Source organism: Borostomias antarcticus (assembly GCF_949987555.1).
Source record: "Borostomias antarcticus genome assembly, chromosome: 5".
NCBI classification, from domain to species: domain Eukaryota; kingdom Metazoa; phylum Chordata; class Actinopteri; order Stomiiformes; family Stomiidae; genus Borostomias; species Borostomias antarcticus.
Window position 1 is genome coordinate 16,478,556 of NC_140238.1, and position 15,052 is coordinate 16,493,607.

Below are 15,052 nucleotides of genomic sequence, written 5' to 3' on the forward strand. Positions count from 1 at the left end.
ATGCAAGTCGCCGTTAGACGCCAAGGAGAAGAAGAAGCCAGCTAAGCTTGCCAGACAAGTCACGGGTATTGCCTTTCCCTAGATAAAACAATTTCCTAACCGGGTAAGTTAGCTAACGTTTGAGTTATTTTTCCCCTTTCATGTTCCGATTCAATTCAATTGTTCAATTCCAGCAAGATACACTCTGCCAGTAACCGGCTTGCTTATCAACACTAGCTGCTATCTAGCTAGCTAAGTTTCTAGTTAGCTAGCTAGCCAGATAGACAGCCAGCTAAGTTTCTAGCATTACACTCTAAATGTCAAGCTAGCTAGATATCTGAATGTAAAGTAATGTAAAGTAGCTAGCTAATTACCTAGTTAACATTATATCAGTCGCTGTGCATTAGATTGATAACAAATCTGCAAAAGAGTAACGTTAGCTAACGCTAGCTAGCTACATGGCATGTTGTTGACGGACAAGTGGGGTGAGTTGACATAAAGCCAAGGTCAATTTCGGACAGGACAGCACAAAGAAATAATCTAGGCAAACAATCCGTTGTGAATTGGAGAGATTCAGCTGAGATCCAGTTTAATGTTGAAAACTTTTAAATTAATAAAAAATGGTCAGGTGCATGCAGAACCTTCATCTTTAATCACTGAAGATATTGTAATCTAAAGATATTGTGTACAGGTACATGTGTTCACTAGCAAATTTATATTTTAAACGGTCCATGTCAATTTTGAGGCCAGACACGCTTGTGTGCGTGTGTGTGTACACTTCAGGCTTTGTGGTGGAGTAGCTTCTCTCCAGCTTATTGAGGACCTCTCAGCCCTCACTGTTGTCTCTGTATTGAAGGTCAGTGCCACAACATGGCTGGCATTCAGATCCGGAGGTATGAGGAAGACGATCAGGATTCTGTGAAGGAGATCTTCACTCTGGGCATGAGCGAGCATGTGCCCTCGGCCTTCGTACACCTCCTGAAACAGCCTCTCACCCAGATGGTGCTGATGTGTGTTTTCTGTGCCCTGCTGGCCAGCTCAAAATCCTTCCTCCTTCCCGTGCTAGCGGTCACGCTCCTCTTGGCAGGGGCGAGGCAGTTGGTCGGCTACATCTTCACCAGTTACATTGACGACTCCCTCAAGAAGGACCTCAACAACATCAGGGAGACGTACCTGGAGCAGAAGGACACGTGTTTCTGGGTGGCTGAGTGTGAGGGCCGGGTGGTCGGCACAGTCGGCTGCCTGCCTGCGGAGAGGGAGCCCGGCTGTCTGGAGCTGAAGCGCATGTCTGTCAGCCGCGCTCACCGCGGAATGGGCATCGCCAAGACCCTGTGCCGGACAGTAGCAGATTTCACTCGGGACAGGGGTTACCAAGCCGTCATCCTCCACACATCGGTAGTGCAGATAGAAGCTCAGAAGCTGTATGAGCGCATGGGCTATGCAAAGGTCAGGGAGTTTGTCATCCCTGAGCCAATTGCAAAAATCACTAATTTCTCAGTGATCGAGTACAGACTGGATTTACAGAAAAAGGACTGATAGAGAAAGGGATGAGAGAACACGCAGTACGCACACACACACACACACGGCACGCCACACACTGGAGATAGATAGACCATCACTATTTAACATTCCATTCTTGTTGATCATATCGGTCATGCTGTGATGATATTGACATACTGAAGGGGCATACTAAATGGTTTGTTTTAATGATCAATTGACTTTAATCATGTATTTTTCTTGTTCTTTTAAATAAAATATGTCAAATGTTCAGTCTGTCTTTTGTTTTGTTATGGGAAGCTGATGGCTGCTAAAAGCAATCAATCTTGAGTAGTACCACATCTGTAATTTGTTCAATTGTTTTCTTTTACAGAATATAAGGCAACGTGTAACAATAGCAGTCTCATGAAAATACTGTTAATGTTCTGTGTTCTGCTAGTGAGCTGTCGTCTTCTTTCCAGGGCTCCCAGATGGATGAGATCACCTCTTATCGGATCCGTAAATACCAAGATGAGGACTATGAGGTGGTCAGGGAAGTGTATTCCACAGGGTTCGGAGAGCACCTTAATTCCGTCTGCGTTCAGGCTCTCAGGCAGACCTGGCTGCAGCTTACCATGATCGGCTTCCTCTGGGCTGTCAAAGCCCTGTCTGGCTCCCTCTTCGTCTCTGTCGTAACCGCCATCCTTCTGCTGCTGGCATCCCGTGAGGGAGTAAGATACCTGTTCAACCAGGGGATCCAACTGGGGCTCAGAGAAGACCTCCTGGACATCAAAACAAGCTACATGCAGGAAGAACATGTTTCCTGTTTCTGGGTAGCTGAGAGCCATGGGCACATTGTAGGCACGGTCGCCATTCTTCCGGCTGTTTCACAGCCAGGGGCGTGGGAACTGAAGCGGATCTCTGTGCAGAGGGAGTTCAGGGGGCGGGGGATTGCCAAGGCACTATGCAAGACGGCACTGGAGTTTGTTGCATGCCATGGGGTAGAGGTTGTGGTGCTGTACACCTCCATGCTCCAAAGTGATGCCCACAAACTCTACCATCGTATGGGCTTCTACAAGATTGATGAGTTTGTTTGGCCGTCCCTGCCAGCTAAGTTGATCAAGTTTATGGTGTTTAAATATGAATACAGAGTTCGTACTTAGGCTTAGTCTGGGGATTCCTACAGTAATTGAGCAAAGTAAAATCTGCTCCAGGCACTTAACCATTTTATATCCTGCTGGGGGTCTTTTATTAGCCACACGGCAAATGACACACAAACACGTGTGAATCAGCACTGACACAATACACACAACGTATCCACACACATCGGCGGTTGCCAGTGGAATATGTCCTCTGCATTAGCCCCATCCAAGCTGTTGTCCTCCAGGGGCAGGAGCAGTCTCCTCAGTGGCGCCCGGGGACAACTTCTTGGGAGGAAACCCTTTTGAACACTGAGAGAACATGCAAACTCCACACACAAAGGTCTGGGAGATACCCTATCTGGGTACCTGACAACCCTGGGGAGAACATCCTGAGTGCTGACAGCGTCCCAAGTGGGAATTGAACCCAGGACCTTATTGCTGTGAGAGGCGACAGTGCACTGTACACAATGTTGAAGTGATTGTCAGGTGAATTGAAGCATAACTCACATTTTTGTCTTACATTTGTATATCTTTAGCATCATTTGTAATATATTATTAATATATGCAATAAACAACAATATATCTTATTGAATGGGCATTTGTAGCGGCACTGTATTGAAAATAAATAGAAAATGTATTCTCTTACCATCATTAATTTATAATGGATGGATGGATATACCCTACTATCTATCAGGCATGTTGAAGGGCACCTCAGGAGTTAACTGAATATTGCATGGGACCTGGGACGAGAGAACTGTCAAACGAACCTGTAAACATACTAGGATCTACATTAGTAGTTAGCAAACGAGGTAAGTCATTTAGTATTAAATATCATGAATCAAAGCACACATCCACAGAGCCACGCTGGCTTTTTTGCTAGCGCAAAATAGTAACCCCGAAAGGGTGTGTAGCCGGTGGTCTGGCACGCTATGAGACATTTTGTCAACGGGAGTTGCTCCGTTGGCAGATCGGTAGACAGAGGTTTATTTCTGTATTGGAAGATATAAAGCTAAATAATCTCTCTTGAGATTATGTTCATATATATCTGAACGTAGTTGTAGCCTACATTTTCGTTAGCTACAAGCATTTTCTATGATTGGTTTCATGGAACCACACCCTTATGAGTGCAATGCCAGACGCTACCGGATGATTTTGACTGATTTAGTTATTCATCAAATTTCCAGTGTATAACCTTTTTTTTTAAATTTATTTTGAATAGGCCTAAACTAATAACTGACTTGAAGCACATGTTAAAGTGTATCCCATCTCGTTTTAGATGGCAACAATATTGAATATGGGTATTGTTTTATGTCACTAGATGGCACCAGATGGTAAATTTGCTTGTTCAGTTCTTATACCACTAAAGAGACATTTCACTCAAAATACATATTTTCTCCATTACGTGACCATAGCAGACGTGTTTAGATAGCATTCCAGAATGAATCGCACAACATGAACACTGATGAAGAAGCTAGTAGCTTAAACATTGTTTTTAATTCAAGATAGATAGGTATAACTACTGAATGCTCTAATGGGATGTTTCTTCATGTGTTGAACAATCCACAATACAGGACGAATGATTGCTGTATTATTACATGAATGAAAAGCTAAAATAGTTAACATCTAGGCCTACTGCTTTGGCGATGCCAATTTTACCTTTTTTTTTTTGCGTGGCTGTAAGCCAGCGCACCTAAGATAGCAAATATCAATTTGCAGTCCCTCCCTGGTTTACTCCCTAGTAGCCCTTTTCAGTCCTGTTGTCGCATGCTCGCTCATGCCAGACAATAGTCCTTTCACCCTCCATTCACTTCGCCGTCAAAATAAATAGGTGTCGGCCTATTTAGGAGAGGCGCTCATATACAAGTGTCAGATGAACAAGAAACTTCACTTACCTAAGCAAAAGGGTCTATTTAAACAAATGCTGGGTTTTTAAGCCATTAAAAAACTTATTTAGACGCGTTCTGTCTGAGTGAATTTATTTTTCCGAGGTAGTCTTCTTCTGTGGTGGTGGCGGTCTCTGAAGCTTCAAAAAGCTGCCTCTGCCCCGTTGTTGACCTGCAGTTCTATGTTGCTACCACAAAAGGCAGTGGACCCAGAAACTGCAGTTCTATGTTGCTACCACAAGAGCATTTACCGTTTTCGGCCACAGGAGGGCAGCAACAGGCTTAGATAGACAGTGGTTCCTTGTTCAGTTTCAGCAATTCAATGAGTATTTGAGTTAGGCTATTTAGTTTATTATAGTATAGACCCAATATGACGCAAGGGGGGGAGTCTTGCCACCACGCCACTGTCCACGCCACGGAGCCCACAAATAAGCCCCTGAGAGGGCTAGAAAAGCAAGGTCTTCACCGGTGGGGGCAGGTGGGTAGCCCGGAGAGGGCTCCACTGCTCCTGACCCAATATGACGCGAGGGGGCAGAGTCTCGCCACCACGCCACGGACCCCACAACTCAGCCCTTGAGTGGGCTAGAGACACAGGGTCCTCACTGGTGGGGGCAGGTGGGTGGCCCGGAGAGAGGTACACTGTCCACGACCAGCTCTGACCCGAGGGGGCGGAGTCTCGCCATCACGCCACTATCCATGCCACGGATCCCACAACTCAGCCCCTGAGTGGGCTAGAGACACACTTGTCTTCACCGGTGGGGGCAGGTGGGTAGCCCGGAGAGGGGTCCATAGCCCCCGACCCAATATGACGCGAGGGGGCGGAGTCTTGCCATCCACGCCACGGACCCCACAAATTAGCCCCTGAGTGGGCTAGAGACCAACGGTCTTCGCCAGTGGGTGCAAGGAGATTGCCCAGAGGTCACTGTACTGCGCTCAATCAGCTCTGACCCAAGCTGGCGGAGTCTCGCCACCATGCCACTATCCATGCCATGAACTCCACAACTCAGCCCCTGAGCGGGCTAGAGACACACGGTTTTCACCGTGGGTGTATGGAGATTGCCCGGAAGTAACTGCACTACACTCGAACTGCTCTGACGTGAGGGGGTGGAGTCTCGCCACCACGCCATGGACCTCACGGCCAATGGGCCTAGGATATAGACAATTAACTACCGGTGGAATGGTGGTGGAGCATCCATCAGGGACCCGCTGTAGGTCCGCTAGCCTTGTGTTATCTGGGTTTATCCCTTACCTTACCAGAAACAGAATTTGAACCAATTGCAGCAAAATGGCTAATGTTACAGGAATCATCAGTGTAACTGCTTTAGCCACTGACCGCTACCATTAATGTTATGGAGGCTGCTGCTAGTTGTTGTGAGCTCATGAGCTAACTGGCTATCTCACTCTTATTGTGCAGGATTAGCATTGGAAGCATTGGAACTGATGTGTCCTGGCGACAAGACCTATCTTAATATATCAGACATAATTTCATGTCATTTCAATTCACAGTTAATTCAGTGGCATGACCTGCTACCGTCCTACCAGTCCTGAACAGAAACAAGCCAGCCACGCACATAAGCCAGGCTGGACCTGGCCTGGTTAGTTTACCTGCCTTGAACCATCAGTCTTTATTGGCATTTATGCATGTCGGCCTGACTATTTTGATGTCAGAAAAGTAGAAGGAAACCCCTCAACATCTCCCCAAAACGCAGACATGGGTGCAAAGTCACTCCCTCCTTGAGTCTCAGTCTTTTATGCAAGCCGCTCCAGCACGAGCTCAGTGAACAGCAGCAGAAGGCATTTGATTGCGCCTGTGGCCTCTATTGTCTGTCCTCCTTTCCATTGAGGCAAATGGATGCCCCTGGTAGTCTGCACTTAACAGCTTCGCTGAGGGAGAAGAGGAACTTTCCCCTCCCTCCCTCACATGGACTCCTCTCATTAAGATGGAGGGTTGCAGAGGGACCGCAGTGATTCAGGCTGTGACTAAATATCCCTGGCTGTAACTACCGCTGTTCCCAAACTTTCAGTCTGAATCAAGAAACATCTGGTCTAATATGCCTGCTTAGACACCACTATTTCAGTCATGTCATATGATGAGTTGACATTATGAGTTGAAATGTGATATGTTTTGATAAAATTATAGTCACCATGAAAGTCTGTGGCACTTGAACGCATCGGGAAGAGGAACTTGTCCCAAGGGATAGGCTCCTTTTATCCAGCTGTGGAAATGGATGCTATTAAAACTCCCTGATCTACTGCCTCTAAGCCGAATCCTTTTAAAGAGAGGGCCCTCAGCATTTGCCTCGTTTGCAAAATGACATGAATAGAGAATGGAATGAAAAAGGCCCAGCCATGCAGTTAGCTGATAAAGAACGCTAATCTCTATCCTACCACTGTATCTGCCAGCACATAATACAATCTGCAGGGCTTTGCTTACCGCGTGCTGCCTGTGCGATGCATGCTGGGACATCACCTGGGCCTTTGTGCACATGACCACAATGAAATGAAATGTGCTGTCATTAATATGTGAGATTTCTGAGGTGATACCAGCATTTTTAAGGAATAGTAAACAGCTGCTTGGTTTTGCTTGGTTTAGAGGCATGGCCTCTGCCAGTGGTTTGAATACGGACGCATCTCTAAATCCATGAGACTGATTAAAGGACTGATTGATGCTGTAATTATAGCATTCCTCTATACCTTATGAGGTGACCACACTGTACACAGAGGCTGATTATGAGAATGTAAAATATTTTATTTCTATTTCTCTATTTATTTTGAGTCGACAGTATGCTTTCATAGATTTATTGGAGCTTTGGGACTGAGTTCCAGGAAAGGACCGAAGTTCTGTCTCATTGATGTTCTCTGTGATGGAGAGTTAATAGTGCTATTAGCCTAGTTGCTGTGATATAGCCAAGTCATTATCCAGGTTGAATGGCTGACTTGAGGGACTACGAAATACAACAGTACCGTTGTTATAACAATACCATACCAGAGTTCTTTAATCACCTCTAATGCAGCCCAGAGAATAGAAGAGACCCTGCCTAGATGTCTGAGTAGATGGAATATTGCATGAATGAGCAGCTTGTGATGAGGCAGGCTTTAGGACCCAGTGCTGTTCCCTGGGCCTACCAGTGCTCCCTCCTGCAGAAAGCCGGTGCAGACACTAGCGCAGTGCCGCTTCTCAGCTGATGCGCTCACAGCAGACCAACCCTGGCGTTTTTTCCCCCCCTGCTCTCCTGTTTTCCTTTGGTCCATTCATATTCGCCTCTCCAGTCCCCTCGTCAGGACGGAATTGAGACCACCTGGGTCCAGAGACCCCCCCCTCCCGCCTGACAGAGCTGGGCGTCCAGGAAAGCCCCCTGGTCAGCGGTCGCAGAAAGGGAAGTTTGTACCGTACAGCCCCCAGGCTGTGGTCTTCAGGATTAGCACAGTGATGGTGTGATCTCGGTGGGGGGGCGGGAGAGAGGAGACGCTCCAGTAGCATCACTGAACCCCCCTCCTGTGTCTCACTACCACCCCCCCTCCCATTAATCAGTAGAGAAGACAGGCCGGTCTTGGGGCTCATCCACCGGGAAGCATGTCTCAGACTAGGAGGAACACATACACCCGGGTGAGTGTGTGTGAGCTACCTCAGCACGAGAGCGAGTGTGTGCGTGTGTGTGTTAGTGTGTGAGATGGATGGGGCATGTAGTACAGATTGCTTCTGTGAAGTTGGTGCTATATGAGGTGTACATTTGCACTCTGTTGACATCCTGGTTTCCGTCCTGGCGGATTTGTCCGTTTAGTGTCACCTGTCCGTCATGGGTTTGCAGTTTGGGTAAGGGCCTGGGTTGTTTTGATTGAACTGCCTATAAGAGTTTCTGCTTGTTTATTTGTGTGGCAGACATGTCTGGGCTGTGTTAGCTCAGAGTGTCTTGTGTCTGTGAAGGAATTATTCAATAATATTCTATTCGTCTGTGAAGATCGAGGAGTGTAAATTGGGTAGAGTGTTGTAGAGTGTTGACTATGCGTTTTCCAAGCTGTAAGAGCAACCTATTGTTGTCACTGGACACTCAGTAGGTCTGTAAGCCCTGGGTGACTTCCTGTTTGTCATCAGTCTCTGACTCATGATCTCTGTGGTCACAGGAGGGATGACATCACTGCTTACCTACTCCGATCTCTTTCTCACACAGGAATATGCACTCTGTCCAGCAGGTAGGATGCTCAATCAGTAGGCCTATCTCTAGACTGTTTTAAGGGTCACCATTATTCACTTGACATTTTATTTGGTTGTATCGGATGATCTGCCCAGATGTATGGTTCTGTCTTGGACTTGCCGCTTGTTTGTGTTGTAAGAGTAGAGTGGGAGTGAATTATTCAGGCTGCCTCCCTGACCCTCCTCCTCTACAGCATGGTACACTGGGCTGCTTGGGGTATTGTATAAAACATAATGAATCTTTCATTACAGGCTGTTTTACATCTTTCATCTGGTCTCACCAGAGCACTTAGCCTGAGGAAGCCCAAGGATTCACTGACAATTGGAAGTCCAGTGCTTCCTATTCAGCATGCCCGCGCAATGGCTCATACTTTAATGTCATAAATAAGTCAGCCATTTGGATTTTCAGTGGCAATGCAATTAGGGTTTCTAGTAGTGGCACGCATGGATAAAGCCTGCTGTTGACGAAACACCGTGCCACTACTAGGAACTAGGAAACACCGTGCCACTACTAGGAACTAGGAAGGTGAGGGAGGGAACACAGTGGGCCACTGGGCTCTTGACTCTTCTGGACATGATCTCTCAAAGAAAATAGAAAACACTTTCTATTCTAACTCTGCCAGTCATATCTTATGACTGTTGGTTGGCTGTTCATGCTGTTGGCTCTGGCTATATTTTACAGACTCTACCAGCGTATGGGATGGATCCTTGCGCTGTACCACCACAGTACAGCCGTGGCCTACTTAAGTTAAGAACATAAGTTTAGCTGGGTTGACCAGTAGTAGACGCTGGACAATAGTAGCTCTCTGTACAGCCCATGGTTAAGGAATGTAGACTAGTCCAGTGCCTCATAAGAGGTAGCGCTGAGCTTAAATGTTCTCAGTCCCGATTCGTTGAGTCATTAAAATTCCCCAGCTAATATCGAGGAGTCCCTGTTATGTTGAGGTCTGTGGGGTAAGGAGCCCATAATGACTCTCCCCCTACAGCATGTGAGAACACCGAGACACAGAGCCTCTATTGAGCTCAGAGGAACAGGTTGGAGACTGATTCTGAACATCAAAGAGATACGGTAGACCTTTCCTGAAACTCGATCCCCAATCGGCAGCGGATCTAAGACAGTGATGAAAGCTAATATTGCAGATTACTGGCATAGAAACAGAACCTGTCTCAGTACATTCTGATAATCAGCCTCTGTACGGCAAGGGGGGAACGAGGGGACGGACAATCCACTGGGCGATTTTGTCCAGCTGATAGGCCTGGCCTATCCTCTCCTACTGCAGAACAGCTGTATATAGCCTCTGATGCATTTATAGCCAATATGAAAAGCCTCTACATCATTCTGTCTTTTTTTTTTCCAGTCAAAAGGAACAGAGTACTGTATAGTCAGAACAGACCTGATAAGAGTCAGGTGAAGAGCAGGCCCATTGTGTTTTTACAGAACGTAAGAACACCCCCACAGACTCGGAGGTACAAAACCAGTTCAGCCGAGTCATGTTAGCCGCAGCACCAGCACAGCGCTTCAAGCGGTTTTATTATGAGCGTAGTTAGATCGCAAAATGATCGCAGCCATTTCCCTTGTATCCGCGGTATGTTAATGTTGCCCCCCCCCTCCCCTCCCCTCCCCAGACCACCAGCAGTGGCAGCAGCAGGATGAGCTCGGACGGGGGCGGCAGGCCGGCCAAGGTGGGCTCGCTGGTGGAGGTGATCGGGAAGGGTCAGCGAGGTACCGTCGCCTTCATCGGCGCCACGCTCTTTGCCAGCGGCAAATGGGTGGGCGTCATCCTGGACGAGGCCAAGGGCAAGAACGACGGCACCGTCCAGGGCAAGCGCTACTTCAACTGCGAGGAGAACCACGGCATCTTTGTTCGCCAGTCACAGGTGAAACACTGGTTAGACGCTCACGCACGCACACACGCACACACACACACACACATACACACACACACATTTCACAGGTCAGCAGGAATATTGATTAGGTACTGTATTACTAAACTTATTCATTCAGCCTGTCCTACAATACAAAGTCTGTAGGTCTGCATTGGAGTCAAAAAGGTTGCTGTGTGGATACAAAAAATATTAATATTCAGTTACTGTGATGATCATGTATCAAACAAAAAATGAATATTCTAATGCTCCCTCTCTCTCTCTCTCTCTCTTCCAGATCCAGCTGGTCGATGATGGGGCAGACACGACCTCCCCTGAGACACCTGAGCCAGCTATGGCCAAGGTCCCCAAACGAGGTAAAGGAATACAGATGGGGGGGGGGCGGGCGGCAGTTGGAACTGACGCACATCACCCCCCCCCACACACACACACCCCTCAGCTCTTTGTCTGCTTCATTTTCCATTATGATCGTCTGCACAGGAAGAGAAGAGGCTTTGATATTCTAATCAACCTGGTTGGGGCTGGTTTAAATGCTTCTGTCGTCAGGACAGAGTGAGCCGCCCTCTTCAACCCTTGTCTCAGACAGATGATGTCATACACATCGTCTGTCTGTCATCGACATAAACTAACAGGAGACACCTCTCTCTCTATCTGTCTCTATCTGTCTCTCTCTGGTAGAGAATAGAGACGGTGTCCTAATCGCTGGCAGAGCAGTGCCCATGGGCTGTTTCCATGGTTACAGCTCGCCACTGCAATGAGGTGGGGGGAGGAGGAGGGGGGGGCACAATGTATTTGGAACTCACACTGGAACACAGAGAGGACTGAGGGAGAGGAACCAGAGAGCAGGAGAGAGAGGAGGAGGGGGAGAGGGGAAAGGAAGAACGCAAACTTGCATGTCTTTCTCTCATGAGGCATCAGACTAATTGACAGGCGGAGAGCTGTCATTGCCTTGCAATGGCGCTCAGACTAGTGTTCTGCCAGGAAGCCAGTCATCGGGCGAGACATATTGATATAAACAAATGGGATACGCCTCTCTCTGGCAGCTAGGTCCCCAGGAGACAGGCCGTGCTATCTTTCATGATGACTTTATTCTGTTTGCATTCTCAAATTCAAACCAGGATCTATAAAGACCTTTTGAACTCTGCGAAGGTCCAGATAGCAAATGACTGTTTTTTTTCTTCTTTCTTTTCCCTCCTCAGAGATCCTTGAGACGCCCAAGTCCACTAGACTGGTGAGTGAGATAGGACCAGGGCCCAAAGTCCACTGTTCAGGCCATATCACGCCTAGATATGGAGTCTTACCTGGAGTTAACACATCTGAACACACATGCGCGCGCACACACACACACACACACACACACACACACACACACACACACACACACACACACACACACACACATCCTGTACTGTATGTCACATCCTCCTGGCTGTTCTCCAGAAGGATAAAGCCAGCCAGCTTAAGGAAACTACCATGGACTATATTAAAACAAATGGGTCTCTCTTTTGTTGTGAAAGTTTATCCTGTGCTTACTGGGTCTCACTGTGTTTCTAATCCCTAAAGCCACAAGAAATACATGGAGGTGAATGAGCCATAGTTGCATTCACTTCCATGTATTTCCAAATGCGAAAACAACGGCAGTGAAAAACAATCAGAGTCTGGTAATGATGAGTTTGTAAGCCCAATAGTGTATTCAGTCTGTTATTTTGACTAGTTTGGTTCTTGAAGTGGTGTTTTTACAGCAGACTTTTAACATTGAAGTCAATGGGCACTTCCGCGTCCGCACCCCTAATTACGTCAGACTGACCAATATGGCAGCTGAGGTGAATAAGGTGAATACCCTCTGCCACGGAATCTGGGAGAGGACCTTCTCTCTCTCTCATCTTTGCTTGTTCCTCCTCTGCTCTTCCTTTATCCTCCTCATTTTTACCTCCTCCTATGGACTGTTGTACTGCGTAGCTGACAGCTGTGTTGAGAAGCTTGTATCATTTCTGTCCAGCAGAGAGCGCTGTCTGATCACCAGTTACATTCCATAAGTAGGCTACTTGCCCTGGATTTTTTATCCATTCTGCTGTTGCTTTGTTTTCATTGATTAGCAATTAGATAAAAGCCCCTGTTTAGGAGGTATTTTGTTACAGTCAAAAAGTGTGTCACTCACATTATGGAAAGAATTGTCTTTATGTTGTAGCAGATTCATTTGAACATTTGACACCTTTTTTACACTCTTCACATTTTATCTCATAAAATGTATCTTCACATTTGTCCTCATGTGATACTTGCCAGGTACCAAAACAGTCGCCTCACACTTAAGATGCACCTTTCCTGTGCTGAGGTTAAAGAGCTCTGTTTAGATCCCAGCACTCCTCAGTGTGCTGAGTCACGACGGCCATGACAGCTCTGTGGACGCAGCCCTCCTGGTTCACCTGACACTGCTCCTGTTGCCTTTCCCTCTACCACCTCTCCCCTCCCCCCCCCCCCTATCCCTCTCCCTCTCTCCCCTCCACCCCTCCCTCCCTCCCTCCCTCTCTCCCCTCCCCCCCTCCCCTCCCTCTCTCCCCTCCCTCTCCCCTCCCCCCCCTCCCCTCCCCTCCCTCTCTCCCCTCCCTCCCTCCACCCCCCCCCACTCCCCTCCCCTCCCCTCCCTCCCCCCCACTTCCCCTCCCCGCCCCTCCCTCCTTGGATCTCTGATCAGGAGACAAATATACAAGGAGGGCACAATTCACAGCCTTTCACCCCTCCTCAGAATAACGAGCCTGGCACTGTAGAAACAAAGATTTACCTGCAGTGTCCTCTGAGAATCCATGTAGATGAGTAATTAATTAGTTCGAAAAATCTGTAGTGGGGTATCTGATACATGCACGAGGTGGAGTGCACCTCTGCATTTGTAGGCCTGTACCAATGTGTGTGTGTGTGTCGGGGGGGGGGGGGTGTTTGCGAAGTTTGTAGGCCTATACATATATTTAATTAACCTGGGTCAATCCATGAAGAGCACTGACTCACTCACTATTCCCTCCCTCAACTCCAGCATGCCACCAATGAACTCTGTAACCCTGAACTCTAACCTCTCACCCCCACCCCTCGATCACGCAGCGAGGAGTGAAGCCCAAAAAGGTGGTGCATGTTTCCAGAACCTCGGTAAAAGTGCTAATGTTATCACCGTATCAACCGTGAATGGCCTAGCTGCATGGCAACAGCGCCTCATCCGCGACCCATGGCAACCCAGCCACGCATCAAACCGGTTGTCTTTCGTCACGACCCTGTTGTTCCTGTACTGTGTCTTGTTCCTTTGTGTGGGCGTCTCCCTCTGTGCCGTCCTCATTCGGCGCCGGTCCGCGCGCGGTCAGCCAGCTCGTGCGTTATCTTTCAGCCTCGGCCGCGTGTGTGTGTCTGTCTGTCCGTCCGCCGCTCTGTGTTCACAAACGCATGTGGATGTGCCGCTCAGGTATTCATACAAATACAAAATAAGCTGAGTCATACCCCCGAGACCTGTGCTTGTTATTGCTGTGGTGGTGAAAATGTCAGGTTCCAGGTGGGTGAACCTGCTCCTCTCGCCCGCTGAGACTCCCCCAGTCAGAGTGCCCTGCAGCAGGGCCATGCCTACAGCACTGGGGGGCTGGGAACACTGTTAGATAGACAGCGGCCCCAATCTAAATGCTTATGAAATTGCCCCGTGCATCATTCATGGTCCTCAGTCGGTAGTTCTGGGAGGCTGGCTGGCCGGCTGTTTGAGACAATAGTCTGAATGCTTGCTGTCACCGACCGCATCTGTCTGGACTGCACACGCGCACGTCCCCAAACGATGCTCTCCGAGGTGTGGATGCTCTCCAGGATGGACGCCGCTAGGGGGCGGGAGCGGGGGGGGGGGGGGGGGTGGGCTATCCAGGGGGCCCCATCTTATATGAGAAGAGAAATAGGCGCCCAGAAATAGGCGCCACTAAGCAGTATATATATTTCAAGATGCCCAAATTTCCTGCCGACAGCCCTATGAAAACCTGTGGTGCAATTTCATGACGACGTGAATGATAACCATGCGTGTTCTTCGGTTTCTCTGTGTTCCCCGTTGTTGTCTGTGGCTTGGTGCCGAGGTGATGAGCGGAGGTCGAGCGCGTGGAGAGGTCTGCACTTTAGCTGAGTGGAGAGTGTTCTGCCACGCCAGCGCTGTAAGGGCAGTAATTCCACCGCCTCCGTCTCGGTGGGGGCCGCTCCGTCCAGGGCTGGGGCACTGCCCTGATAGGCTGTGTGATTTTCTCCAGGGTGTGCTGTGAAGGCAGGAACCCGATACCCTCGCTCATCCCCTCTCTTCCCTCTCCTCCCTGCTACTCAGCTCATCCACAACGTGTAGCAGAGAGAGAGAGAGTGAGTGTGTGTGTTTGTGTGTGTGTGTGTAGGGGGGGGGGGGGTGCATAGAGAGAGAGATGTTCCTCAATTTTTAAAGAGGGCAGATTTACCCGCAGAGATCTGTAATGGATATGAACACACTGTCTTTTCACATTGGA

General features: G+C 48.3%; 2 protein-coding genes across 2 annotated transcripts in view; both read left to right on the forward strand.

The window, feature by feature from the left end:
* Positions 1-18: 18 nt before the first annotated feature.
* The window catches only part of dctn1b (dynactin 1b), a gene marked incomplete at its 3' end in the record, with an annotated part of 30,497 nt that continues 15,463 nt past the window's right edge, over positions 19-15,052 (forward strand). Inside the window, exons 1-6 of the mRNA XM_084437812.1 lie at positions 19-103; positions 836-981; positions 10,299-10,550; positions 10,834-10,912; positions 11,756-11,787; positions 13,647-13,667. Coding sequence (XP_084293938.1) covers positions 850-981; positions 10,299-10,550; positions 10,834-10,912; positions 11,756-11,787; positions 13,647-13,667 — 516 coding nt within the window. The 5' untranslated portion in view covers positions 19-103; positions 836-849. The remainder of the gene's footprint in view (positions 104-835; positions 982-10,298; positions 10,551-10,833; positions 10,913-11,755; positions 11,788-13,646; positions 13,668-15,052) is intronic.
* LOC311309155 (putative N-acetyltransferase camello) lies at positions 1,291-2,618 on the forward strand (the record flags this gene model as incomplete). The annotated part of the gene is made up of 2 exons (XM_084438332.1): positions 1,291-1,425; positions 1,938-2,618. 2 exons carry the CDS (start codon positions 1,291-1,293, stop codon positions 2,616-2,618), a joined length of 816 nt encoding a protein of 271 aa, XP_084294458.1.